At 43.1% G+C, this 26,960-nt stretch overlaps 1 protein-coding gene across 6 annotated transcripts in view; it reads right to left on the bottom strand.

Annotated features, from left to right (window-relative positions):
- Ars2 (arsenic resistance protein 2) overlaps positions 1 to 26,960 on the bottom strand; it is a 314,986-nt gene that overhangs the window by 164,591 nt on the left and 123,435 nt on the right. For 5 of the 6 annotated variants that reach the window (XR_012966393.1, XM_076185179.1, XM_076185183.1 and 2 more), the window contains exons 10-11: positions 26,161 to 26,357; positions 25,816 to 25,956 (exon numbers count right to left, since the gene is read on the bottom strand). Coding sequence is in view for 5 of the 6 variants with exons in the window: in XM_076185179.1 (XP_076041294.1) it covers positions 25,816 to 25,956; positions 26,161 to 26,357 (338 nt within the window). In the remaining variant the exon portion in view is untranslated. The remainder of the gene's footprint in view (positions 1 to 25,815; positions 25,957 to 26,160; positions 26,358 to 26,960) is intronic. The other variant, XM_076185182.1, reaches the window with a different exon arrangement.

The raw sequence follows: 26,960 nt of genomic DNA, 5'->3' as shown, positions 1-26,960 counted from the left end.
TTTGAGATGAGATGTCTGAGAAGTATGATGGGGGTTACTAGGATAGAGTGAGAAATGAGGAGGTGAGGAGAACAGGGGTGGAAAGGGGGTTGGGAGATAGGGTTGATGAAAGAGTATTAGGATGGTTTGGACACATGGAAAGAATGAGTGAAGAAAGACTAGTAAAAGAGGTATGGAAGGCAGATGTGGAGGGAGTAAACATGAAGGGACGTCCTAGGATGAGGTGGATGGATGGGGTGAAGGGGGCTTTGGGGAAGAGGGGAATTCCTAGGATGAGGTGGATGGATGGGGTGATGGGGGCTTTGGGGAAGAGGGGAATGTCTGTTGAGGAAGGACGGGAGAGGACAGAAGACAGGGGTGAATGGAGAATGGTTGTATATGGATGATGTTGTGATGCATGAGGTGGAATGGGCAGGGGAATGGGGGATGAGGTAGTATGTGTGAGCTATTTTTGACACAGCCTGAAGGGATTTCTCCCCGTCTTCTCCTTTATGCATGGGGGGACGGAGAGGTGGGGTCGCCGATTTAATGAAGCGGCCTTGCTGTGGATGTGCTGTGTCTTGTGACACTGCTTCTGACCCAGGGCAGTGGACAAGGTGGAGGGATGACCCATCATCCAGGAGGTGCTAAGATGAGAGGGAGGGTGGAGGGGTGTGGAGTGTATTCAGGGATGGAATGGGTGGGAATGATTTTATGTCTTTTCCTTTTTGGCTACCTCCCTTGTAAGGGGGAAAAAGCCTTGGTATATGTATGTACCTATAAACACTTTCACGCCTGCCTTTTTAAAAATTCGCTATATGTGAGATATAGGTGTCATATGGTCACTTACGTCACCCCTTTTTTCTGCGTTTTTTCCCACTTACATGGAGCCCATCGCTCTATTTTTCAAGATATCGAGAAAAAAAAAAAAGGCGTGGGAATACAGATATACCTATTATACACTACCAGAAGCATTTTCAGGCTGCTACAATTGATGAATTGTTTTTGGCATATCTTTAATTGCAAATATATGTGGTTTTGAGATACGAGCATTTAAAGTTTTCAGCATTGTATATCTCTGTTATTTATTGTGTGATTTTTATTATATTCACACACATTATTATATAATGTATACTGAATAAATTGACAGTAAATATTTTCATATATATATATATATATATACATATCTACTATATTACATTAAAATGTATTTGTTACTCGCCAAGCGGTTCTTTTCATAATTAAAGATTTTGCACTTCTACCGGTTTAAAATCTCACTGCTGGGGTGTCATCACTTTGTCAAATCATTGAAGAGTGGTTTATTTTTACCAGCAATGAGTGCCTTTCCTCTGCTCAATGACAAAGCTTACCAAAAAAGTGTTTGATCCTACACAGGCATGATCCCAGCCCTTTATGTTTCTCCTTCGCCAGCAATTTTCTCTTCCTCCTCATGAATTTCCCTCACCTTCTTCTCTTCATTTGGAAGAAAGCACTTTGTCAGCTGCATTGTTAGGTGTGGTGGTATTTGGTGGTGGAGATGGTGTTGGCAGTGGAGTTGGTGGTGGTGGTGACGCGCGAGGTGGTGGCGTTCCTCCTCCAATTCTTCTCACACCTTGCCTCCTTCTAGCAAACTTTCATTCCACTTTTGTCTCAATTTTTTCATCTTTTCCTTGGTTTTCCTCTTCATCATGATGCAGTTGATGATTCGACATCTAGTAAGTGTAGTAATGTCCAGGAAATAAGGCAAACAGCGACACAGGAACACAATATTGCCACAGTCAGTTAGGTGTTTATGCATCAATACACTCTGATTTTTGATGGGTAACTTAGGCTTGAAGTGTGCTGTGCACACCACATAAAAGAGGAAGACATGCTGATGCCAGACATACAAAAAAAATAGCCATTTCATGGAATTAGAAAAGCAAAAACAAAACATATTTATATATACAGATGCTCCTCAACTTACATTTTAGTTACGTTCCGAACAGCCGAACGTAATGTGAAAATGAACAAAAGTTGTTACTGTACGTTCCAGTAATGTACGACTGTTCATACTGTACTATACATCCATAATTCTATTACCGTATCTTATAAAATACCCCTAAATCATTAATTATAAACATAACATTGTAAAATAATAACATTAATTTCAAATAAATTAAATTCAAGCAACATAATTTCAATTAAATGAGTTTTATTCAAATTTACTTACCTTTGGCAGTGGTGCTTAAAGTGAGATGGTGGAGGAGAAGGAGGAGGGGGAGGAGAAGGAGGAGGGGGAGGAGGAGGAGGCAAGGTACGTTCAGTCTGTCGTTTGTGCCATGTAAACAATGGACGCAGCATCATGCGTAAGTATCGTTTGAACGTCTTGTACTACGGAGAGCGTGCTAAATTCAAAAAATTCTTTTTACAAAACTTTTTTTTTACAGTCAGTTCAAACGTAAAATCTAAAAAACATAAAACGAATGAACATAAGTAGAGGAGCGTCTGTATTCTGGGGCTATTCATGCGTGATCCATTCAAATTGACATGCCTCACGGGCCCTTTAAACTCCCTCCATTACGCTGGGGAGGAAAAAGTCATTCATATTTTGCTTTTAGAATGTTTATATTATTCAAATATGCCCATATCTAAAATTCAATTTTTGGATAAAAATGTCATGATTCAAGGCGAATCAAGTAGAGAAGAAAGGGTAAAAGGTGCAGATAGTTAGATGATAATGAAAGAGAAGGCAGCAAGAGGAAGATGGGCAGAGTATTTTAGGGAGTTACTAAATGTGAAGGAGGATAGGGGGGGAAAGATAGTTGCTGTGGGAAGTGTTAAGAAAATGACAGTGATGAGTGAGCAAACATGAAGGAGAAATAAAGTAGAATGAAGTGAAGGCAGTTGTTAAGATGATGAGAGCAAGTATGGCACCTGGTCTGGATGGATGCCATGCAGAATGTCAAAAAAAAAAAAAGAGGAGGTACAGTGATGGTGGACTGGCTGGTGAGGTTATTTAATGTTTGTTGGAGAGAGGGTTGAGTGCCTGTATAGTTCCACTCTACAAGGGAAAAGGGGACAAGTGTGAGTGTAGTAGTTTCAAAGGGATTAGCTTGTTAAGTGTAGTTGGGAAGGCTTATGGGAGGATCTTGATTGAGAGAATTTGGAGAGGAACAGTGTGGATTTAGGAGAGGTAGAGGTTGCATAGATCAGAGTTTTGTGGTAAGACAAATATGTGAGAAAGCTATAGGAAAAGGTAAGGATGTTTTTTGGGCTTTTATGGATCTGGAAAAGGCTTATGACAGGGTAGACAGGAAGGCACTATGGGAGGTTTTGCAGATATACGGGTCAGGAGGAAAACTTTTAGGAGCTGTCAGGAGTTTTTATGAGAGTAGTAGAGCTTGTGTCAAGATTAGAAATGGAGAGAGAGAGTGGTTTGAGGTAAAGGTGGGGCTTTGTCAGGGATGTGTTATGTCGCCCTGGATGTTCAACTTATACATGGATGGGGTGGTGTGAGAGGTAAATGCAAGGGTGGTGGGTCAGGGATTGGATATGATCTAAGAAAATGGAGAAAAGTGGGAGGTGAGCCAGTTGTTGTTTGCAAATGACACTGCACTTGTAGTAGGATCAGAGGTAGTTGAAGATAAATGTGGTAAAAGTAAGGTGATGAGATGTACAAGGAGTGAAAGTGGCAGCAGACTGGAAGTGAGCATTAAGGGAGAGCAACTGGAAGTGGATAGTTTTAGATACTTGGATGCGAATGTGGCAGGAAAGGGAGGGGTGGAGGTAGAATGTAGATTGTGAGAAGCAAGTAAATGCCTTGGTGGATTAAAAAGTGTAATAAGGAATAGACATTTGGGAATGAATACCAAGAGGAGATTGTGTGAAGGAGTGATTGTGCCAACATCACTGTATGTGGCAGAAACATGGAACATAAGAGAGGAAGAGAGGAGTTTGAATGTATTTACCTAGTTGTATTTTACGGGACGAGAGCAATGCTCAGTGTCCCGTTTTCGTATCTTTCCGCATCCAGTTTATTCTTAAAATTGTGTATAAATTTGGCACTCACTATTTCTCCATTTAGTTTGTTCCAGACATCAATCACTCTACGTGGGAAGTTATTCTTTTCCAGGTCTCCTTTGTATCAGTACTTCTTTAGTTTCTTTTCATGTCCTCTTGTTTCTCTTCTGTCTCATTTTAAGTCGTCTATATTGAGAATTTCCATCCTTTTCATAATTCTGTAAATGGTCAACAAATCACCTCTTTCTCTTCTCTGTTCCAGTGTTGACAGATGTAATTTCTCCAATATTTGTTTGTACGTCAGATTTGACAGTGTTGGTGCCATTTTTGTCGCTGCTCTTTGGATTCTTTCTAATTTTCTTATGTTTTTCTTTGTGCGAGGTGCTCATAGTGTTGCAGCATATTCTAGTTTAGGTCTTATCAGTGTAACCATTCCCTCCGTTATACTGTCCCCCAACCCCTTGTTGCTGTCCTGTACCATTTCTCTGAATTTCATTTCACTGTTTCGTATACCCTGTGGTGGGGGGAAAAGAATACTGCCATCAAGTGTTTCCACTTGGATCGTAAGAGGTGAGAAAAACGGGACGGGGATTGGGAGCAGGCACCCTTCTCCCTGTACCGCAAAGGGGACATTCCTAAAACAAAAGTAAAGGCATAAGAGGGTCTAGGAGTTTTCCAACCAGCACCCTAAGGTTTGGGTCATTTAATGTGTGTGCATGTGGTACAAATGAGAGTAAAAGGGAAGAGATAGGTAGTATGTTTGTGAGAAGAAAGATGGATGTGTTGGCTTTGAGTGAAACTAAGTTGAGAGGGAAGGGCAAGTGTGAGTTTGGAAGTGTAAGTGGGAGGTTATCAAGAGTGAAGAGAGGGCACGGGAGAGAAGGGGTGGCTATACTAGTAACTGAAGAGATAGGTAAACGTGTAGTGGAGTGGAAGAAGGTTTCCTCAAGGATAATGTGGATGGTGAAATTGGGAAAGGAGATGTGGATTTTTGTGAGTGCATATGGGCCTGGTAGTGAGAAGAGTGTAGAAGAAAGGGAGGCTTTTTGGATAGATTTAAATGAAAGCATGGAGGGATTAGGGGGAACATCAATGTAGTTGTATTGGGAGACCTTAATGCTAGGGTAGGAAATGAACCAATTGATGGAGTGGTTGGGAAATGTGGAGTTCCAGGAAAGTATTGTGGAGAGTTGATGGTGGAGATGTGTCTAGAGAGTTGATGATAGCAAATACAGTGTTTCTGAAGAAAGTCAAGCATAAGTACACATGGGAGAGGGTGGTGGATGGAAAGGTGGTACACAGTGTGTTAATGGACCAAGTGGTGGTAGATAAGAATATAATGGGAAGAGTTAAGGATATACATATGATAAGGGGAGAGAGTGGGGGAATATCAGATCATTTTTTGGTGGAAGGTAAGTTGAGAGTGGAGGATAGATGGAGAAAGAGGAAAAGGACAAATGGTAGGGAGGTGCTTAGAGTGAACTCTTTAAATGAAAAGGAAAAGGAGTACAAGAAGCTGAGGGAGGAGTGGGAGGGAGTGAAGGAGGAATGGGGATGGTTCAAGGGAGTATTCACAAAATGTGCAAAGATGGTGTGTGGAACAAAGACAGGAGGAAATATAAGGGTAGTGAGTGGTGGGATGAGGAAACAAAGAAGGTAGAAGAAGCGAGCTTTCACAGATTGGCTACAAAAAAGGACGAGGGAGTCATATAAGAGGTACAAAGAAAAGAGAAGTAAAGCACAAGGTACAGGAGGCAAAGAGGAGAGCAGATGTGAAATGGGGTATGACAAAATTTTGAAAGTAATAAAAAGATGTTTTGGAAAAATTAAGAGAGGAAGAGGAGGCGAATCAAGTAGAGAAGAAAAGGTAAAAGGTGCAGATGGAGAGATGATAATGGAAGAGAGGCAGTAAGGGGAAGATGGGGAGAGTATTTTAGGGAGTTGCTAAATGTGAAGGAGGATAAGGAGGGATAGTTGCAGTGGGAAGTGCTAAGAAAGTGACAGTGATGAGTGAGGAAGAGGAGAAATAAGGAAGAATTAAGTGAAGGCAGTTAAGATAATGAGTCTGGATGGATGCCATGCAGTGATGGTGGATTGGCTGGTGAGGTTATTTTATGTTTGCTGGAGAGAGGGTAGAGTGCTGGAGGACTGGAGGAATGCCTGTATAGTTCCACTATACAAGGGAAAAGGGGACAAGTGTGAGTAGTAGTTTCAGAGGGATTAGCTTGTTAAGTGTAGTTGGGAAGGCTTATGGGAGGATCTTGATTGAGAGGATTAGGAGAGGAACAGAGGGAGTAATTGGTGAGAAACAGTGTGGATTTAGGACAGTTAGAGGTTGCAAAGATCAGATTTTTGTGGTAAAACAGATATGTGAGAAAGCTATAGGAAAAGGTAAGGTTGTTTTTTGGGCTTTTATGGATCTGGAAAAGGCTTATGGCAGGGTAGGTCAGGAGGGCACTGTGGGAGGTCTTGCAGATATACGGGATAGGAGGAAAGCTTTTAGCTGTCAAGAGTTTTTACTATAGTAGAATTGTGTCAAGATTAGAAATAGAAAGAGTGAGTGGTTTGAGGTAAAGGTGGGACTTCGTCAGGGATGTGTTATGTTGCCCTGGCTGTTCAACTTATACATGGATGGGGTGGTGTGAGAGAGCAAAGGTGGTGGGTCAGGGATTGGAGATTGTTGAAGAAAATGGAGAAGTGTTGTTTGCAGACAACACTATGCTTGGAGCAGGATCAGAGGAGGGATTGAGTAAGTTGGTGACAGAGATTGGGAGAGTATGTGAAAGAAGGAAGTTGAAGATAAATGTGGGTAAAAGTAGGTGAATAGATGTACAAGGGGTGAAAGTGGCAGCAGACTGGAAGTGAGGATTAATGGAGAGCAACTGGAGGAAGTGGATAGTTTTAGATACTTGAGTGCAAATGTGGCAGGAAAGGGTGGAATGGAGGTGGAGGTAGAATGTAGATTGAGAGAAGCGAGTAAATGCCTTGGTGGATTAAAAAGTGTAATAAGAAATAGACATTTGGGAATAGATGCTAAGACGAGATTGTATGAAGGAGTGATTGTACCATCAGCACTTTATGGGGCAAAAACATGGAACATAAGAGAGGAAGAGAGGAGTTTGAATGTGTTTGAGATGAGGTGTCTGAGAAGTATGATAGGGGTTACTAGGCTGGATTGAGTGACAAATGAGGAGGTGAGGAGGAGAACGGGTGGTAAGGGAGTTGGGAGATAAGGTGAATGAAAAAGTATTGGGATGGTTTGGACACATGGAAAGAATGACTAGTAAAAGAGGTATGGAAGGCAGATGTGGAGGGAGTGAACATGAAGGGGCAACCTAGGATGAAATTGGTGGATGGGGTGAAGGGGGCTTTGGGGAAAAGGGGAATGTCTGTTGAGGAAGGATGGGAGAGGACAGAAGACAGGGGTGAATGGAGAATGGTTGTATATGGATGATGTTGCGATGTAAGAGGTGGAATGGGTGGGGGGATGGGGGGTGAGGTGGAATGGGTGGGGGGATGGGGGGTGAGGTGGAATGGGTGGGGGGATGGGGGGTGAGGTAGTATGAGAAAAATTTGATGCAGCCCAAAGGGATTTCTCCCCGTCTTCTCCTTTTCTGCATGAGGGAATAGAGAGGGGGGGTTCGCCCATTTAATGAATCTGCCTTGCTGTGGATGTGCTGTGTCTTGCGACAGTGCCTTTGACCCAGGGCAGTGGACAAGATGCAAGGATGACCCATCATCTAGGAGGTACCAAGATAAGAGGTAGGGTAGAGGGTGAAGGGGAGTGGAGTGTATTAGGGATGGAATGGGTAGGAATGGTTTTTATGCCTTTTTCTTTTTGGCTACCTCCCTTGTAAGGGGGAAAAAGCCTTAGTATATGTATGTTGTGTAACCATTATTTTTTTAACCATCTCATCTATGCAGTCGAAGGCCACTTTCATTGATCTTAACCCCTTCCATACGGTGCCGCATACGTAGGCGGCATGAGGAGCAAGTGGATACGTGAGGCTGCCATATCGGCGTCTTGATTATATTTATTGTCGTTGCCCCTGCGTAATGACATACTCTCTAAACTGTCTTCATCACATTTTCTATGGTTATCAAAATCACGGGTGAGAGAACGATCGATACAAGCGGTGACTATATTTTATGATGTGAGTATTATTACGACACCTCGTACGTCTGGCAGCTAATGCTGCCCGCGAGATTTTGAACCGTACTGAAGAGGTTAATAAGTTAAACGTTTCTCCAAATAACTTATTGACATGTTTATCAGGTGTCAAGTCACTTGAATTTGAGATGAGGCATCTGAGAAGTATGGTGGGGGTTACTAGGCTAGATAGAGAAATGAGGAGGTGAGAAGGAGAACAGGGGTGGTAAGGGAGTTGGGAGATAGGGTGGATGAAAGAGTATTGGGATGGTTTGGACACATGAAAAGAATGAGTGAAGAAAGACTAGTAAAAGAGGTATGGAAGGCAGATGGGGAGGGAGTGAACATGAGGGGGCGACCTAGGATGAGATGGATGGATGGAGTGAAAAAGGTTTTGGGGAAGAGGGGAATGTCTGTTGAGGAAGGATGGGAGAGGACAGAAGACGAATGAATGGAGAATGGTTGTATATGGATGATGTGATGCATGAGGTGGAATGGGTGGGGGGATGGGGGGAGAGGTAGTATGTGTGAGCAAAATTTGACACAGCCCGAAGGGATTTCTCCCTGTCTTCTCCTTTTCTGCATGAGGGGACAGAGAGGGGGGGTCGCCGATTTAATGAAGAAGCCTTGCTGTGGATGTGCTGTGTCTTGCAACACTGCTTCTGACCCAGGGCAGTGGACAAGATGCAGGGATGACCCGTCATCCAAGAGGTGCCAAGATAAGAGTGAGGGTAGAGGGTGGAGAGGAGTGGAGTGTATTAGGGATGGAATGGGTGAGAATGGTTTTTATGCCTTTTTCTTTTTGGCTACCTCCCTTGTAAGGGGGGGGGGGAAAGCCTTTGGTATATGTATGTATTTATGTAGATGTATTACATGAGAAGTGGAGCTATGCTCGTGGTGACCCGTTTTTGTATCTCACAAGATCAAGTTTGTTCTTAACTTCTTGTTTTGCGTTTCCACACACTATTTCTTCATCCAATTTGTTCCATATATCTATCACTCTGTGTGGGAAGCTGTTCTTTTTCAGGTTTCTTCTGTAGTTATCCTTTTCGAGTTTCATTGCATGTCCTCTTGTTTTTCCTGTCCTACTTTAATAAGTCCTCTCTATTAAGGCATTCTTTTCCTTTTATAATTCTGTAAATGGTTAGTAGGTCCCCTCGTTCTCTTCTTTGTTCAGGGTTGGCAATTCCAATTTGGCCAGTCTTTGTTCATATGTCAGTCTTGAAAGTGTATGTACGTACAGATGTTTAACCCATCTACTTTTGATAACTTTTTCATATATTTTTACTATTGAGCTGGAAAGGGAGACCAGTCTGTAGTTGGTTGAATTTTTCTTGTCCCCTCCTTTATATATTCATTCTACCCACAAATTATCATATACATCCTGTTTCACTTTCTCTAAAACACAGGCATGGTCATTGCTTTTAATGTACAACAAAACACCCACCTTTCTTGTGGTTTCTCTCTTGATGAAAGTGTTTAACCTCTTCACTCCAGGGTACATTGCACGTCTGGCAGCATTAGCTGCCCGACGTGCGATGTTGCGTCATAATAATTGCATTACAAAAAAATAAAGTCAGTGCTCAATCGTTCGTTCTCTTTCACCTATGTATTTTGATAACCATAGAAAATATGATGAAGCCAGTTTAGAGAGAATGGAGGTTACGTAGGTACAACTACATCCTGCAATATCAAATTCAGCTTCAAACTCTCCACCATTTAACCATGTCTCTGTTATTCCTATCATATCGATATTTTCAATTTTGACACGCACCTGGATTGATTTGGAATTTGTTTCTAATACATGAGCATTAAAGGACACGGTTCTAAGAAACTTGTGATTATTTATTTTTGACTAATTTTTTGTTTGAACATCATGCCTTACATTATAATGTTGTTGTTATTGTTGTTGTTGTCGTTCCCTAGACTGTCTGTCCGAGCAGTCCCGTCTCCCCAAGGAATGCCATAGCCGAAACTGGGTTTTCCCACAAATCCTTTATAGAGCGTATGTTGTGTTGTTTGCGTGCATGATTGTGTATAATGCAGTCTTCCATTATGTGTTGTATGGTATGGGGTGAAGTGTTACATCCTGGGCAGCTGTTCACAACGCGGTCATCCAGCCTCTTCTGGTAGCTTAGAAGTGCTGGGTGGTGACCGCACCGCAGTCTGGCCAAGTGGGCTCTGTCCTTTCGTGGGAGAGAGGATTCAGAAGGGTGGATATCAGGGGGTCTGGCATGCAGCAGTGTGTTGTCTTTCAGTGTGTTAATGGAGCGGTGAGTGATATGATTATGAATATGTTTCCGGAGGCTGGTATTTGTTGTTCTTTATTGATACCTTGCTCTATACTGATATTTGGTCCTTCAATGACATTCAGTGCCTCATGGACATTTGTCCCATCACTGACATCTGGTCCCTCACAGTCATCTGATCTCTCATGTACACCTTGCCCCCCTCCATCACCGCATCCCACACCAACCACTCATTGTTCATTGACATTCTGTCTGGCATCACCTAAAATGATATTCTGTCCTCCACTGACATTATATTCTACCATGATACCATAATATTTTGTCCTCCACTATCATTACATCCAATCACGATATTTTGTCCTTCATTGACATTACATTCTCATATAATATTTTGTCCTCTACTGACATTATATCCTAGAATTATATTTTGTCCTCAACTGACATTATATCCTAAAATGATATTATTTTGTCCTACACTGACATATTGCTCTACATTATGGCTACACCCTACTCCGTTATCTCAAGTAAATTCTATTTCCTCTTCCCTTTGGGTTTCTACCCCCAAAAAAGGAACTATTTCATTACAAACTCCCACAATAGTGTTGGTAAGAACATCTTTGTCTTTGTGAGTAAGGTGGATCCCATCAGAAGCATAAAGGTCATGATGCCTGGAAAAGAGATTGAGTAAGTCCTCATTATACGGTACATAACCGTTACTGAAAACCTTACCACAAATTGAAATTACCATATACCGAATGCAGGAAGAGACTGATTGTTGTGGTGGCTGCACAGCGTGGTGGCACTATGGTATGGTGTAAACAAAACATGAACGGATATCGTATCTGAATTTTTCTTACCGTAAATAGAATCGAGGGTAGTACTGTAATCCCTCCCGTATCCAGATCAATTGAGCAACAGCCGTGACAGATATGCGGATTTTTTGAACCATTATTATCAAAGAAAACAAGGGTTAAAAAAAAAAGAAAAAAAAAAAAGTGCCCAATACACTGTTATTTTATTGTAAATAAATGTATAAACACACGTGTACATTAATGTGTATATAAAAAACCCACACACAGTACATACTGTACAGTACTACATGATTACATCATGGTGTGGGCAGTGGTGGCAGTGGCGGTGATGGAGTTGACTGAGGTGTTGCTGGAGGAGAGTGAGTTGGTGGTGGTGGTGAGTCCTCACGAGTTGATGGTGGTGGTGATGATGACTCGTGAAGAGTTGATGGCCCTGGGTGTGGCGAGTCCTCACGAGTTGATTTTGGTGGTGGTGATGACGAGTCGCTATGAGTCGATGGCCCTGGGTGTGGTGCGTCTTTACGAGATTATGATGTTGTTACCCTGAAGAAGTTGTCCAGCTTGATCTGCCTCGTTGGCCACTTGCTGTGTTTTCTGATCAGCATTTCTCGAATTATCCGTAATGATGAGGTGTAGCTGCGCATTTCTTCGTCAGCAGCAGGATGTTCAATAAAATCCACGAGCACTTCAAAGCTTGCCCTGGCCTCAGAAAACTTAGGCCTTGCCTCAACAACAGCCTCATTATTATCATCATCATCACTATCAGAGTGAGGCTCATCCGGGTGCATGACCTCTTTAGCAATTTCTCCTTCAGTTTGCAAGTGCATCCCAGGGTCTCCTTCATCACACTCTAGCCAGTCTTGCATGTCCTCTTCTGTGGCCGCTTCACCTGGGATGGGGCATGGGAGAAGAAGGGGGTGGGATGCATGGGCTGTGGTGACATGTGGGCTATAGTGACACGCGGGCTGTTTGAATCACTCCAAATATGTTCGCCAGATCCCGGTCACCATTCGGATACTGGAGGGAACTCCGGTAGTTACAGGGCATCTGGATAGTGGCGAGTTCTGAATAATGGCGAACCGGATACAGGAGGGCTCACTGTAATTAGCAAATACCGTAACTGTGAATTTACCGGATAAAGAATTACTATACAAGGAGGACTCACTGTACCAAGGATCAAGAAAATGGTATTCCAGTTACATGCATATTTGTGATATCTTCTCATTGATCCCTATGGCTCTACTGTTCTAACACGAGCCAGCATAGATCCTCAGAAGGATCCCACAGACTACATGATGGCTCCCATGTCCTTTATATCCTGAATGAGAACTTGTAATTCTGAACAAATTCCTCTGATCTCACCCTACCCATATCGTTACTTCCCATGAGAACAATCGTAACCATGTTTGTCTGTCTTTGCTCCCTGATGGTCTGGGTAGAGTCAGCAATCCCATGGCCCAGTTGACATACAAGTTTGCAACGTTGTTTAGTCTTCCGCTGAAGGATGTCGTCATAGCCTCGCACCATGGAGTCCCCCACCACCAAGAACTGATTTCCAGCCACCTCATCTTCCAGCAGAGCAAAATGATTGGCTAGAGCTAGTGGTTGTTCTGCAGGGCACCCACCTACCAAACGTAGGCTTGACAAACAGGACCCCACGGAGTGCCACTCACTTACAGCAGTAGCAGAAGTGGAAGAGGTGGAAAACTCTATGGGTTGTGGGGAGGATTCACTCATATCAGAGAACACACTCTTGATGAGAAGACGAATTTCCTCCACACATCCTGAGATGGTCCTTCAAATTCACACAACCTTCACAAGCCATTTTGCTCCTTTGGCAATACAAACAGCAAAGAGAAAATACAAATCAACAAAAGAAATAAAAGCGGTCACTAAATAAACTAAATATTCAAGGTTTACTCTGCTAATCTTATACGATTACTCCTACCTTAGGAGTACAGTAACAGACTACGGCTCTTATTCTAAATTAATAGGACACTACACTTCAGCTTATACCTGTAACTGTATAATGCTATATGTATACAATTACAAAAACACAACACCATCAGTTGTCACTATTCGAAGATATACTGTAAACTTCACAGGAATCAATAAACACCAAGAGGTATTCGCTAGCTAGTGTCTCAGCAGCAAACGAGTTCACTAGCTGTGGTCTCTGAGGAGACTGAGATTATATCTATTTATGTGGGGGAGACTAGGCTGGATAGAGTGAGAAATGAGGAGGTGAGGAGAACAGGGGTGGTAAGGGAGCTGGGAGATAGGGTGGATGAAAGAGTATTGGAATGGTTTGGACACATGGAAAGAATGAGTGAAGAAAGACTAGTAAAAGAGGTATGGAAGGCAGATGTGGAGGGAGTGAACGTGAGGGGGCAACCTAGGATGAGATTGATGGATGGGGTGAAAGGGGTTTTAGGGAAGAGGGGAATGTCTGATGAGGAAGGACGGGAGAGGACAGAAGACGGGTGAATGGAGAATAGCTGATTATGGATGATGTTGTGATGCATGAGGTGGATTGGATGGGGGTGAGGTAGTATGTGTGAGCAAAATTTGATGCAGCCCGAAGGGATTTCTCCCCATCTTCTCCTTTTCTGCACGAGGGGACGGAGAGGGGGGGTTGCTGATTTAATGAAGCAGCCTTGCTGTGGATGTGCTGTGTCTTGCAACAATGCCTCTGATCCAGGGCAGTGGACAAGATGCAGGGATGACCCGTCATCCAGGAGGTGCCATGATAAGAGGGAGGGTAGAGGGTGGAGGGGAGTGGAATGTATTAGGGATGGAATGGGTGGGAATGATTTTTATGCCTTTTTCTTTTTGGCTACCCCTCTTGTAAGGGGGAAAAGGCCTTTGGTATATGTATGTATGTATGTGGCTATAGCTGAGTGACCACCATATTCTGTCAACTGGTCTGATCATATTTTCTATGGTTGTAGAAGAGAAGAAGCGAGCATTCACAGATTGGTTACAAAAGAGGACGAGGGAGTCATATGAGAGGTACAAAGAAAAGAAAAGAGAAGTAAAGCAAAAGGTAAAGGTTGCAAAGAGGAGAGTAGATGTGAAATGGGGTAAGAGTATGACAGAAAATTTTGAAAGTAATAAAAAGATGTTTTGGAAAGAAATTAAGAGAGGAAGAGGAGGCGAATCAAGTAGGGAAGAAAAGGTAAAAGGTGCAGATGGAGAGATGATAATGGAAGAGAAGGCAGTAAGGGGAAGATGGGCAGAATATTTTAGGGAGTTGCTAAATGTGAAGGAGGATAGGGAAGGAAAGATAGCTGCAGTGGGAAATGCGAAGAAAATGAGAGTGATGAGTGAGGAGAATGGAGGAGAAATAAGGAAGGATGAGGTGAAGGCAGTGTTAAGATGATGAAAGCAGGTAAGGCACCTGGTCTGGATGGATGCCATGCAGAATGTCTGAAAAAGGGAGGTCAAGTGATGGTGGACTGGTTGGTGAGGTTATTCAATGTTTGCTGAAGAGAGGGTAGAGTACCGGAGGACTGGAGGAGTGCCTGTATAGTTCCTCTTTACAAAGGAAAAGGGGACAAGTGTGAGTGTAGTAGTTTCAGAGGGATTAGCTTGTTAAGTGTAGTTGGGAAGGCTTATGGGAGGATCTTGATTGAGAGGATTAGGAGAGGAACAGAGGGAGTAATTGGTGAGGAACAGTGTGGATTTAGGACAGGTAGAGGTTGTGTAGATCAGATTTTTGTGGCGAGACAGATATGTGAGAAAGCTATAGGAAAGGGGAAGGATGTTTTTTGGGCTTTTATGGATCTGGAAAAGGCTTATGATAGGGTAGACAGAAAGGCACTGTGGGAGGTTATGCAGATTTATGGGATAGGAGGAAAGCTTTTGGGAGCTGTCAAGAGTTTTTATGAGAGTAGTAGAGCTTGTGTTAGGATTGGAAATGGAGAGAGTGAGGTAAAGGTGGGACTTCGTCAAGGATGCGTTATATCGCCCTGGCTGTTCAACTTATACATGGATGGGGTGGTGCGAGAGGTGAATGCAAGGGTAGTGGGTCAGGGATTGGAGATGGTTAAAGAAAATGGAGAAAAGTGGGAGGTGAGCCAGCTGTTGTTTGCGGACGACACTGCGCTTGTGGCAGCATCGGAGGAGGGATTGAGGAAGCTGGTGGCAGAGTTTGGGAGAGTATGTGATAGAAGAAAGCTAAAGATAAATGTGGGTAAAAGTAAGGTGATGAGATGTACAAGGGGTGAAAGTGGCAGTAGACTGGAAGTGACCATTAAGGGAGAGCGACTGGAGGAAGTGGATAGTTTTAGATACTTGGGTGCAAGTGTAGCAGGAAAAGGTGGAGTGAAGGTGGAGGTAGAATGTAGATTGAAAGAAGCGAGTAAATGCCTTGGTGGATTAAAGAGTGTAATGAGGAATAGACATTTAGGAATGGATGTGAAGAGGAGACTGTATGGAGTGATTGTGCCAACAGCACTGTATGGGGCAGAAACGTGGAACATAAGAGAAGAAGAGAGAAGGAGTTTGAATGTGTTTGAGATGAGGTGTCTGAGAAGTATGGTGGGGGTTACTAGGCTAGATAGAGTGAGAAATGAGGAGGTGAGGAGGAGAACAGGGGTGAAAAAGGAGCTGGGAGATAGGGTTGATGAAAGAATATTGGGATGGTTTGGACACATGGAAAGAATGAGTGAAGAAAGACTAGTAAAAGAGGTATGGAAGGCAGATGTGGAGGGAATGAACATGAGGGGACGTCCGAGGATGAGGTGGATGGATGGGGTGAAGGGGGCTTTGGGGAAGAGGGGAATGTCTGTTGAGGAAGGAAGGGAGAGGACGGAAGACAGAGGTGAGTGGAGAATGGTTGTATATGGATGATGTTGTGATTGCATGAGGAGGAATGGGCAGGGGGGTGGGGGGTGAGGTAGTATGTGTGAGCAAATTTTGACGCAGCCCGAAGGGATTTCTCCACGTCCTCTCCTTATATGCAAGGGGGGACGGAGAGGGGGGGTCGCCGATTAAATGAAGCGGCCTTGCTGTGGATGTGCTGTGTCTTGCGGCACTGCTTCTGACCCGGGGCGGTGGGCAAGGTGCAGGGATGACCCGTCATCCAGGAGGTGCTCAGATGAGAGGGAGGGTGGGAGGGGTGTGGAGTGTATTTGGGGATGAAATGGGTGGGGGTGTTTTTGTGCCTTTCCCTTTTTGGCTACCTCCCTTGAAAGGGGGGAAAAGCCTTGGTATATGTATGTATTAATATTCAGAGTGAAAGAGAAAAAGTTATAAAGCTTTAACTTTATCTTTTATAATGCAAGTATTGCGATGCATCATCATATGTCAGACAGCTGATGGATGCTGCCCATGAGAATTTGACTCATACTGAAGAGAATACAGAAGTCTGAAATAAAGTATATTTTGGCATCTTCTGTTTTTCCTTTAGTGTACTAGTGTACTAATGTACTTTAGTGTGCAAAGATATTGTGTGGAACAAGGAGGGCAGGAGGAAATAGAAGGAAGGGTAGTGAGTGGTGGGATGAGGAAGCTAAGAAGGGTGTAGAAGAGAAGAAACAGGCATTCATAGATTGGCTACACATTAGGACGAGGGAACCATATGTGAGGTACAAAGTAAAGAGAAAGGAAGTTAAGCATAAGATAAAGGAAGCAAAGAGGAGAGCAGATGTGAAATGGGGAGAGTATGACAGAAAAATTTGAAATAAAAAGATGTTTTGGAAGGAAATTAAAAGAGAAAGAGGAGGCAAATCAAGTAGAGGAGGCAAATCAAGTAGAGAAGAAAAGGTAAAAGGTGCAGATGGAGAGATGATAATGGAAGAGAAGGCAGTGAGAGGAAGGTGGGCAGAGTATTTTAGGGAGTTGCTAAATATGAAGGAGGATAGGGAGGGAAAGGTAGTTGCAGTGGGAAGCACAAAGAAAATGAGAGTGATGAGTGAGGAAAATGGAGGAGAAATAGGGAAGGATGAAGTGAAAGCAGCTGTTAACCTCTTCCATATGGTGCCGCCTACATAGGCGGCATGAGGAGCAAGTGGATACGAGAGGCTGCCATATCGGAGTCTTGATTATATTTATTGTAGTTGTCCCTGCGTAACTGACATACTCTCTAAACTGGCTTCATCACATTTTCTATGGTTATCAAAATTCACGGGTGAAAGAGAGAATGATCGATATAAGCGGTGACTATTTTTTATGGTGCGAGTATTATGACACAACATCGTACGTCTGGCAGCTACTGCTGCCCGCGAGATTTTGGCCCGGAGTGAAGTGGTTAAGATGATGAGAGCAGGTAAGGCACCTGGGTTGGATGGATGCCATGCAGAATGTCTGAAGAAAGGAGGTATAGTTATGGTGGACTGGCTGGTGAGGTTATTTAATGTTTAAGAGAGGGTAGAGTGTCGGAGGACTGGAGGAGTGCCTGTAAGAGGCCGGTAGTTGTACAAATGGAAATGAGCCAGCCTGCTCGCCTGTTGTTTTGATAACATTGAGGTGACAACATTGAGGTGACGCTATGTCTATGTAAACACACCGACGGTGGTGACTGTTTTATAATCGATGATGTAATCAAAACTCTGTAAGCGCAGGTTAGCTTCGTTTGACTAATGCTGAGGTAAACGATTTTGCTAGTGGCATTGTAATGGCTTTCCGGATTGGTGCAAGGTGGAGAAGGAGGAAAAAACTATTGGTGCATGAATTCAAAGTCACGCCCATAAGGAGTGACATTTATTTGAAAAGTCACCGGAGATTGGATTAGAAAAATTAGTGACGTCAGACGAAGGTAGCTTAGCGTAGGATACGGGATCTCGTCAGAGGATCAAGAGACGATCTAGAGAGACGATCTAGGGAGACGATCGAGAGAGACGATGTAGAGACGAGAGAAAGAGATCCTGAGTGTAACAAGAAGGTGAAATTACAGTGAAAGAAGAAAGAAAATTCACCACCCTTTTATTAACCCAAAGGACGAGAGAACTAGGCACGGGGCCTAGAAAATAGTGAGACTACAGGAAATACAAGGCATTGGGCCTACTGCTTAAGAGGAACTTGAATATTTAGTGAAACTCACGTAAAGAAGGCAAGGGGCCTTGAGACGAGTGGTATTACAAGTCAAATATACGTGTATGGTCGACGACCGACAGCGGTGGTGACAGTGGTGACAAGGGGGTGGTGAAAGTGCCTCTATAGTTCCACTTTACAAAGGAAAGGGGGACAAGTGTAGTTGTTGTTGTTGTTGTCGTTCCCTAGACTGTCTGTCCGAGCAGTCCCGTCTCCCCAAGGAATGCTACAGCCGAAACTGGGTTTTCCCACAAATCCTTTATAGAGTGTATGTTGTGTTGTTTGCATGCATGATTGTGTATAATGCATTCTTCCATTATGTGTTGTATGGTATGGGGTGAAGTGTTACATCCTGGGCAGCTGTTCACAATGCGGTCATCTGGATGACCGCTGGATGTGAGTGTAGTAGTTACAGAGGGATCAGCTTGTTGAATGTAGTTGGGAAGGCTTATGAGAGGGTCTTGATTGAGAGGATTAGGAGAGGAACAGAGGGAATAATTGGTGAGGAGCAGTGTGGTTTTAGGACAGGTAGGGGATGTGTAGATCAGATTTTTGTGATAAGACAGATATGTGAGAAAGCTATAGGAAAAGGTAAGGATGTTTTTTGGGCTTTTATGGATCTGGAAAAGGCTTATGATAGGGTAGACAGAAAGACACTGTGGGAGGTACTGCAGATATATGGGATAGGAGGAAAGCTGTTAAGAGCAGTCAAGAGTTTTTATGAGAATAGTAGAATTTGCATTAGGATTAGAAATGGAGAGAGTGAATGGTATGAGGTAAAGGTGGGACTCCGTCAGGGGTGTGTTATGTCGCCCTGGCTGTTCAATCTTTACACGGATGGGGTGGTGCGAGAGGGGAATGCAAGGGTGGTGGGTCAGGGGTTGGAGATGATTAAAGAAAATGGAGAAAAGTGGGAGGTGAGCCAGCTGTTGTTTGCTGATGACACTGCCCTTGTAGCAGGATCAGAGGAGGGATTGAGGAAATTAGTGACAGAGTTTGAGAAGGTGTGTGAAAGAAGGAAACTGAAGATAAATGTGGGTAAAAGTAAGGTGATGAGATGTACAAGGGGAGAGTGTGCCAGTAGGCTGGAAGTGAGCATTAAGGGTGAGAAACTAGAGGAAGTGGATAGTTTCAGATACTTGGGTGCGAATGTGACAGGAAAGGTAGGAGTGGGGGTAGATGTAGAATGTAGATTGAGAGAAGTGAGTAAATGCCTTAGTGGATTGAAAAGTGTGATGAGAAATAGACATCTGGGAATGGATGCTAAGAGGAGGTTATATGAAGTAGTGATTGTGCCACCAGCAATGTACGGGGAGGAAGAGAGAGGAAGAGAGAAGGAGTTTGAATGTGTTTGAGATGAAATGTCTGAGAAGTATGATAGGGATTACTAGGCTGGATAGAGTGAGAAATGAGGTGAGGAGAACAGGAGTGGAAAGGGAGTTGGGAGATAGGGTTGATGAAAGAGTATTGGGATGGTTTGGACACATGGAAAGAATGAGTGAAGAAAGATTAGTAAAAGAAGTGTGGAAGGTGGAGGTGGAAGGAGTGAATATGAGGGGGCATCCTAGGATGAGATGGATGGATGGGGTGAAAGGGGCATTACAAAAAAGAGGAATGTCTGTAGAGGAAGCACGGGAGAGGACAGAAGATAGGGGTGAATGGGGGAAGGGTTGTGTATAGATGATGCTGTGATGCATGAGGAGGAGTGGGATGGGGGGTGAGGAAGTATGTATGAGAAAAAATGTGACTCATCCCGAAGGGATTTCTCTCAGTCTTCTCCTTTTCTGCATGAGGGGATGGAGATGGGGGGGTCGCCGAATTTATGAAGCGGCCTTGCTGTGGATGTGCTGTGTCTTGCGACACTGCTTCTGACCCAGGGCAGTGGACAGGATGCAGGGATGACCCATCATCCAGGAGGTGCTAAGATAGGAGGGAGGGAGGAGGGTGGAGGGGAGTGGAATATATGGGAAATGAAATGGGTGGGAGTGATTTCTATGTTTTTTTTCTTTTTGGCTACCCCCCCATGTAAGGGAGAAAAAGCCTATGGTATATGTACTACATCTTAAACAATGTTATAATAATAATGTTAATAGCAATATAATAATAATAATATTAATAAGGAGCAAAACAAAATGGAGCAAATATCAGAGTATTTGCGGATATCTATAGAAGAGTATCCGTGGATTTGGCCATTCATGGGGATATCAGAAATGTAACCCCTGCAAATAACAAAGGGTTGCTGTATTTTGATGCAGCCTGAAGGGATTTCTCTCAGTCTTCAATGTTTCTACATAAGGGGATGGAGATGGGGGGTTGCCTTGCTATGGATGTGCTGTGTCTAGCTGTATTGCTTCTGACCAAGGGTGATGGGTGAGATGCTGGGATGACCTGTCCTCCATGAGGAACCAAGGTGAAAGGGAGGGAGGGGTGGTGGATGGGAGTGGAATTATGCCTTTGATTTTGGCTACCTCCCTGGTAAGGGGGGGATAAAACCCTTGGTGTGTATATTACAATACAGTCAAACCACTCCACTCACATTTCTCCCAAACTCAAATAAATCAATGCTTCAAATTTTATTAAGTGGAGAACCTGCAACTCTATACACACACATTTAAATAAATCCAAATTACTTCTCTCCTTTCACAGACTGGTTACAAAATAGGATGAGGGAGTCATATGAGAGGTACAAAGAAAAGAAAAGAGAAGTAAAGCAAAAGGTAAAGGAGGCAAAGAGGAGAGTAGATGTGAAATGGGGGTAGGAGTATGACAGAAAATTTTGAAAGTAATAAAAAGATGTTTTGGAAAGAAATTAAGAGAGGAAGAGGATGCGAATCAAGTAGAGAAGAAAAGGTAAAAGTTGTAGATGGAGATATGATAATGGAAGAGAAGGCAGTAAGGGGAAGATGGGTAGAGTATTTTAGGGAGTTGCTAAATATGAAGGAGGATAGGGAGGGAAACATAGTTGCAGTGGGAAGTGCTAAGAAAATGACTGTGATGAGTGAGGAAAATGGAGGAGAAAAAAGGAAGGATGAAGTCAAGGCAGTTGTTAAGATGATGAGAGCAGGTAAGGCACCTGGTCTGGATGGATGCCGTGCAGAATGTCTAAAAAAAGGAGGTACAGTGATGGTGGACTGGCTGGTGAGGTTATTTGATGTTTGCTGGAGAGAGGGTAGAATGCCGGAGGACTGGAGGAGTGCCTGTATAGTTCCACTTTACAAGGGAAATGGGGACAAGTGTGAGTGTAGTAGTTTCAGAGGGATTAGCTTGTTAAGTGTAGTTGGGAAGGCTTATGGGAGGATCTTGATTGAGAGGATTAGGAGAGGAACAGAGGGAGTGATTGGTGAGGAACAGCGTGGATTTAGGATGGGTAGAGGTTGCAAAGATCAGATTTTTGTGGCGAGACAGATATGTGAGAAAGCTATATGAAAAGTTAAGGATGTTTTTTGGGCTTTTATGGATCTGGAAAAGGGTTATGACAGGGTAGACAGGAAGGCACTGTGGGAGGTCTTGCAGATATACGGGATAGGAGGAAAGCTTTTAGGAGCTGTCAAGAGTTTTTACAATAGTAGAGCATATGTCAGGATTAGAAATGGATAGAGTGAGTGGTTCAAGGTAAAGGTGGGACTTTGTCAGGTATGTGTTATGTTGCCCTGGCTGTTCAACTTATACATGGATGGGGTGGTGCGAGAGGTAAATGCAAGGGTAGTGGGTCAGGGATTGGAGATGTTTAAAGAAAAGGGAGAAAAGTGGGAGGTGAGCCAGTTGTTGTTTGCAGAGAACACTGCGCTTGTAGCAAAATCAGAGGAGGGAATGAGGAAGTTGGTGACAGAGTTTGGGAGAGTATGTGAAAGAAGAAAGTAGAAGATAAATGTGGGTAAAAGTAAGGTGAGATGTACAAGGGGTGAAAGTGGCAGAAGACTGGAAGTGAGCATTAACCACTTCACTCCGGACTTAAATCTCGCGGGCAGCAGCCAATGCCAGCCATACGACGTGTCGTAATAATACTCGCATCATAAAATATAGTCACCACTTATATCGATCGTTCTCTCTTTCACCCGCGAATTTAGAAAACCACAGAGAATGGGATTCAGGGCACATTTGGGAGAATGTAAAAACACAGGGGCAACTACAATAAATATAATCAAGATGCCGATATGGCAGCGTCGCGAATCCACTTGCTCCTCATGACGCCTACGTAGGCGGCACCATATGGAAGGGGTTAAGGGAGAGCGACTGGAGGAAGCGGATAGTTTAAAATACTTGGGTGCGAATGTGGCAGGAAAGGAAGGAGTGGAGGTGGTAGAATTTAGATTGAGAGAAACGAGTAAATGCCTTGGTGGATTAAAAAGTGTAATAACGAACAGACATTTGGGAATGGATGCTAAGAGGAGATTGTATAAAGGAGTAATTGTGCCAACAGCACTGTTTGGGGCAGAAACATGAAACATAAGAGAAGAAGAGAGAAGGAGTTTGAATGTGTTTGAGATGAGGTGTCTGAGAAGTATGATAGGGGTTACTAGGCTGGATAGGGTGAGAAATGAGGGGGTGAGGAGGAGAACGGATGGTAAGGGAGTTCGGAGATAGGGTGGTTGAAAGAGTATTGGGATGGTCTGGACACATGGAAAGAATGAGTGAAGACTAGTAAAAGAGGTATGGAAGGCAGATGTGGAGGGAGTGAACATGTGGGGGTGACCTAGGATGAGATGGATGGATGGGGTGAAAGGGGCTTTGGGGAAGAGGGGAATATCTGTTGAGGAAGGATGGGAGAGGACAGAAGGCAGGGGTGAATGGAGAATGGTTGTATGTGGATGATGTTGTGATGATGAGGTGGAATTTGTGGGGGGGGGGGAGGTGAGGTAGAATGTGTGAGAAAAATGAGAACGGATGGTAAGGGAGTTCGGAGATAGGGTGGTTGAAAGAGTATTGGGATGGTCTGGACACATGGAAAGAATGAGTGAAGACTAGTAAAAGAGGTATGGAAGGTAGATGTGGAGGGAGTGAACATGAGGGGGTGACCTAGGATGAGATGGATGGATGGGGTGAAAGGGGCTTTGGGGAAGAGGGGAATATCTGTTGAGGAAGGATAGGAGAGGACAGAAGGCAGGGGTGAATGGAGAATGGTTGTATGTGGATGATGTTGTGATGATGAGGTGGAATTTGTGGGGGGGGGGGATGGGAGGTGAGGTAGAATGTGTGAGAAAAATTTGGCACCGCCTGAAGGGATTTCTCCCCGTCTTCTTTTCTGCATGAAGGGAGGGAGATGGGGGGGTCACCTATTTAATGAAGTGGCCTTGCTGCGGATGTGCTGTGTCTTGTGACACTGCCTCTGATCCAGGGCAGTGGACAAGATGCAGGGATAACCTGTCATTCAGGAGGTGCCATGATAAGAGGGAGGGTGGAGGGTGGAGGGGAGTGGGGTGTATTAGGGATGGAATGGGTGGGAATGTTTTTTGTGCCTTTCTTTTTGGCTATCTCCCTTGTAAGGGGGAAAACGCCTTTGGTATATGATGTACTTCTCTCACAAACTGGGCCACAAGCACTGAAAAATTCATCTTCCATCTTAATTTTGTCTTTTCCCAAGTTATACTAAACGAGATTTCTCTCCACTTCACCATGCACTTAATTATCACCACTCCTTCCTCTCACACTCTCACCACTCCTGATGCCCTACCCACTATATTCCCTTATTCTAACTTCCCTTCCTTTTTCTGTTGTGTTTCACTCAACACTCACAGATCCGTCTTTACTTTTACACACTACAAATCACTTCCCTTTCATCCATTCTACATCCATGCACATTAAATGACCCAAGGAAGTAGGGTTCTGGTTGAAGACCTCCTATGCTTTAACATTTTGTAGGAAGAAAAATAAAAAATAGATAATCTCTTTTCCCCTCACTCTGTCTAGTTTAGTTGTCTTCTGACATGCATGGGAATATATTGGTGACAATCTTTTCCACATGAGAGGCAGACAGACAGAGAGAGAGAGAGAGAGAAAAGGGGGGGCATTGATTAATCTGCCAAGAAGCCAATCCTAATTAATCAGCTAAATGGCAATGGCCAACTACTGAATTAGCTACTGATTAATCAGGGCAATCCTAGTTCTCATTATCACTTCACTCTTTAATAAATCATATATTTCCTTCTACTGTAGCAGTAAAAAAAAAAAAATATATATATATATATATACTGTATATATATATATATATTATATATATATATTAGCTACTGATTAATCAGGGCAATCCTAGTTCTCATTATCACTTCACTCTTTAATAAATCATATATTTCCTTCTACTGTAGCAGTAAAAAAATATATATATATATATATATATTATATATATATATTAGCTACTGATTAATCAAGGCAATCCTAGTTCTCATTATCACTTCACTCTTTAATAAATCATATATTTCCTTCTACTGTAGCAGTAAAAAAAAAAAAAAAAAAAAAAAAAAAAAAAAAAAAAAAAAAAAAAAAAAAAAAAAAAAATATATATATATATATATATATATATAAATAAATATGAATACATATACCAAGGTTTTTTCCCCCTTACAAAGGAGGTAGCCAAAAAGGAAAAGGCATAAAATCATTCCATCCCTGAATACACTCCACACCCCTCCACCCTCCCTCTCATCTTAGCACCTCCTGGATGACGGGTCATCTCTGCACCTTGTCTACTGCCCTGGGTCAGAAGCAGTGTCGCAAGACACAGCACATCCACAGCAAGGCCTCTTCATTAAATCAGCGACCCCCCCCTCTCTGTCCCCATGCATAAAGGAGAAGACGGGGAGAAATCCCTTCGGGCTGCCTCAAAAATTGCTCACACATACTACCTCACCCCCCATCCCCCACCCATTCCACCTCATGCATCCATATACAACCATTCTCCATTCACCCCTGTCTTCTGTCCTCTCTCGTCCTTCCTCAACAGACATTCCCCTCTTCCCCAAAGCCCCCTTCACCCCATCCATCCACCTCATCCTAGGACGTCCCTTCATGTTCACTCCCTCCACATCTGCCTTCTATACCTCTTTTACTAGTCTTTCTTCACTCATTCTTTCCATGTGTCCAAACCATCCTAATACTCTTTCATCAACCCTATCTCCCAACCCCTTTTCCACCTGTTCTCCTCCTCACCTCCTCATTTCTCACTCTATGTAGCCTAGTAACCCCCATCATACTTCTCAGACACCTTATCTCAAACACATTCAAACTCCTCCTCTCTTATGTTCCATGTTTCTGTCCCATACAGTGCTGTTGGCACAATCACTCCTTCATATAGTCTCCTCTTAGCATCCATTCCCAAATGTCTATTCCTCATTACACTTTTTAATACACCAAGGCATTTACTTGCTTCTCTCAATCTACATTCTACCTCCACCTTCACTCCACCTTTCCCTGCCACATTTGCACCCAAGTATCTAAAACTATCCACTTCCTCCAGTCGCTCTCCCTTAATGCTCACTTCCAGACTACTGCCACTTTCACCCCTTGTACATCTCATCACCTTACTTTTACCCACATTTATCTTCAGCTTTCTTTATGCAAATAAAAAAAATAAATATATATGATAGAAAATTACCCTTATGTTATTGAGATTCCAACATATGTCCTTGATGTTGACATGCCTTTTGAAAGTGACCCAACCTCTGCGAAACCATCTACGCTCTGGCTGTGGATCTGCTATAGCAGCCCTCAAGAAGCCATCATATCTGCGACACATCTGTTGAACATAACCATTAAATCAAATTACTGCATTTATTATTAAGTGAAACAAAATAATAGAAAAACTATGAAATAACTTTTATCAAAGTTGGACTATGAAGACAGAGGAATATGCATCCATTACAAATAAATTAACAATAAACTCATAGAACTTATGTTTGAATACTTTTTGTTAAGATTTGAATGATAAAGAAACACTTACAGCTTCTACTTCTTGCTTTGTAATTGTTGGTGCCAAGTTCCGCAGGAATATGGAAGCTGTCTTATGGAGAGCTCTTGGTCTCATTTCTCCTTCTTCCTCTTCCTTTTCCTCCTCACCATCCCTCTTTTTCTCATCTTCATCCTCTCCATTTTTCTCTTTAGCTTCACTACTATCTTTTCTAATTTGCAAGTCTTCTGCTGGAAGATTTTAATAAAATAATCAAAACATCTTTAAAATAAATCCTACTATGTGCATACATATCAAAGAACCTTCTCCCCCTAATACAAGCAGGTTGCCAAGGATGAGCATACATGCACCCCATGCATATCAAAATACATTAAACGCCCCTTCCATCTTAGCATACATACATACATATACCAAGGTTTTTTCCCCCTTACACAGGAGGTAGCCAATTAGGAAAAGGCACTTTATGGATTAAGGGTTATCACTGTCCCCTGCCACACTGCTTGGACCAAAGGCAAAGCAGTAAGACAAAGTGTCTCCACAATAAAACTAGACAGTTAACCACTTCACTCCGGGCCAAAATCTCTCGGGCAGCATTAGCTGCCAGATGTACGATGTTGCGTCATAATACTCGCATCATAAAAAATAGTCACCGCTTATATCGATCGTTCTCTCTTTCACCCGTGAATTTTGATAACCATAGAAAATGTGAAGCCAGTTTAGAGAGTATGTCAGTTACGCAGGGACAACTACAATAAATATAATCAAGACACCGATATGGCAGCCTCGCTTATCCACTTGCTCCTCATGCCGCCTACGTAGGCGGCACGGTATGG

This window comes from Oratosquilla oratoria, chromosome 5 (assembly GCF_046742065.1).
Source record: "Oratosquilla oratoria isolate Oo_2021 chromosome 5, ASM4674206v1, whole genome shotgun sequence".
NCBI classification, from domain to species: domain Eukaryota; kingdom Metazoa; phylum Arthropoda; class Malacostraca; order Stomatopoda; family Squillidae; genus Oratosquilla; species Oratosquilla oratoria.
This window is presented reverse-complemented; position numbering and strand designations above follow the sequence as displayed.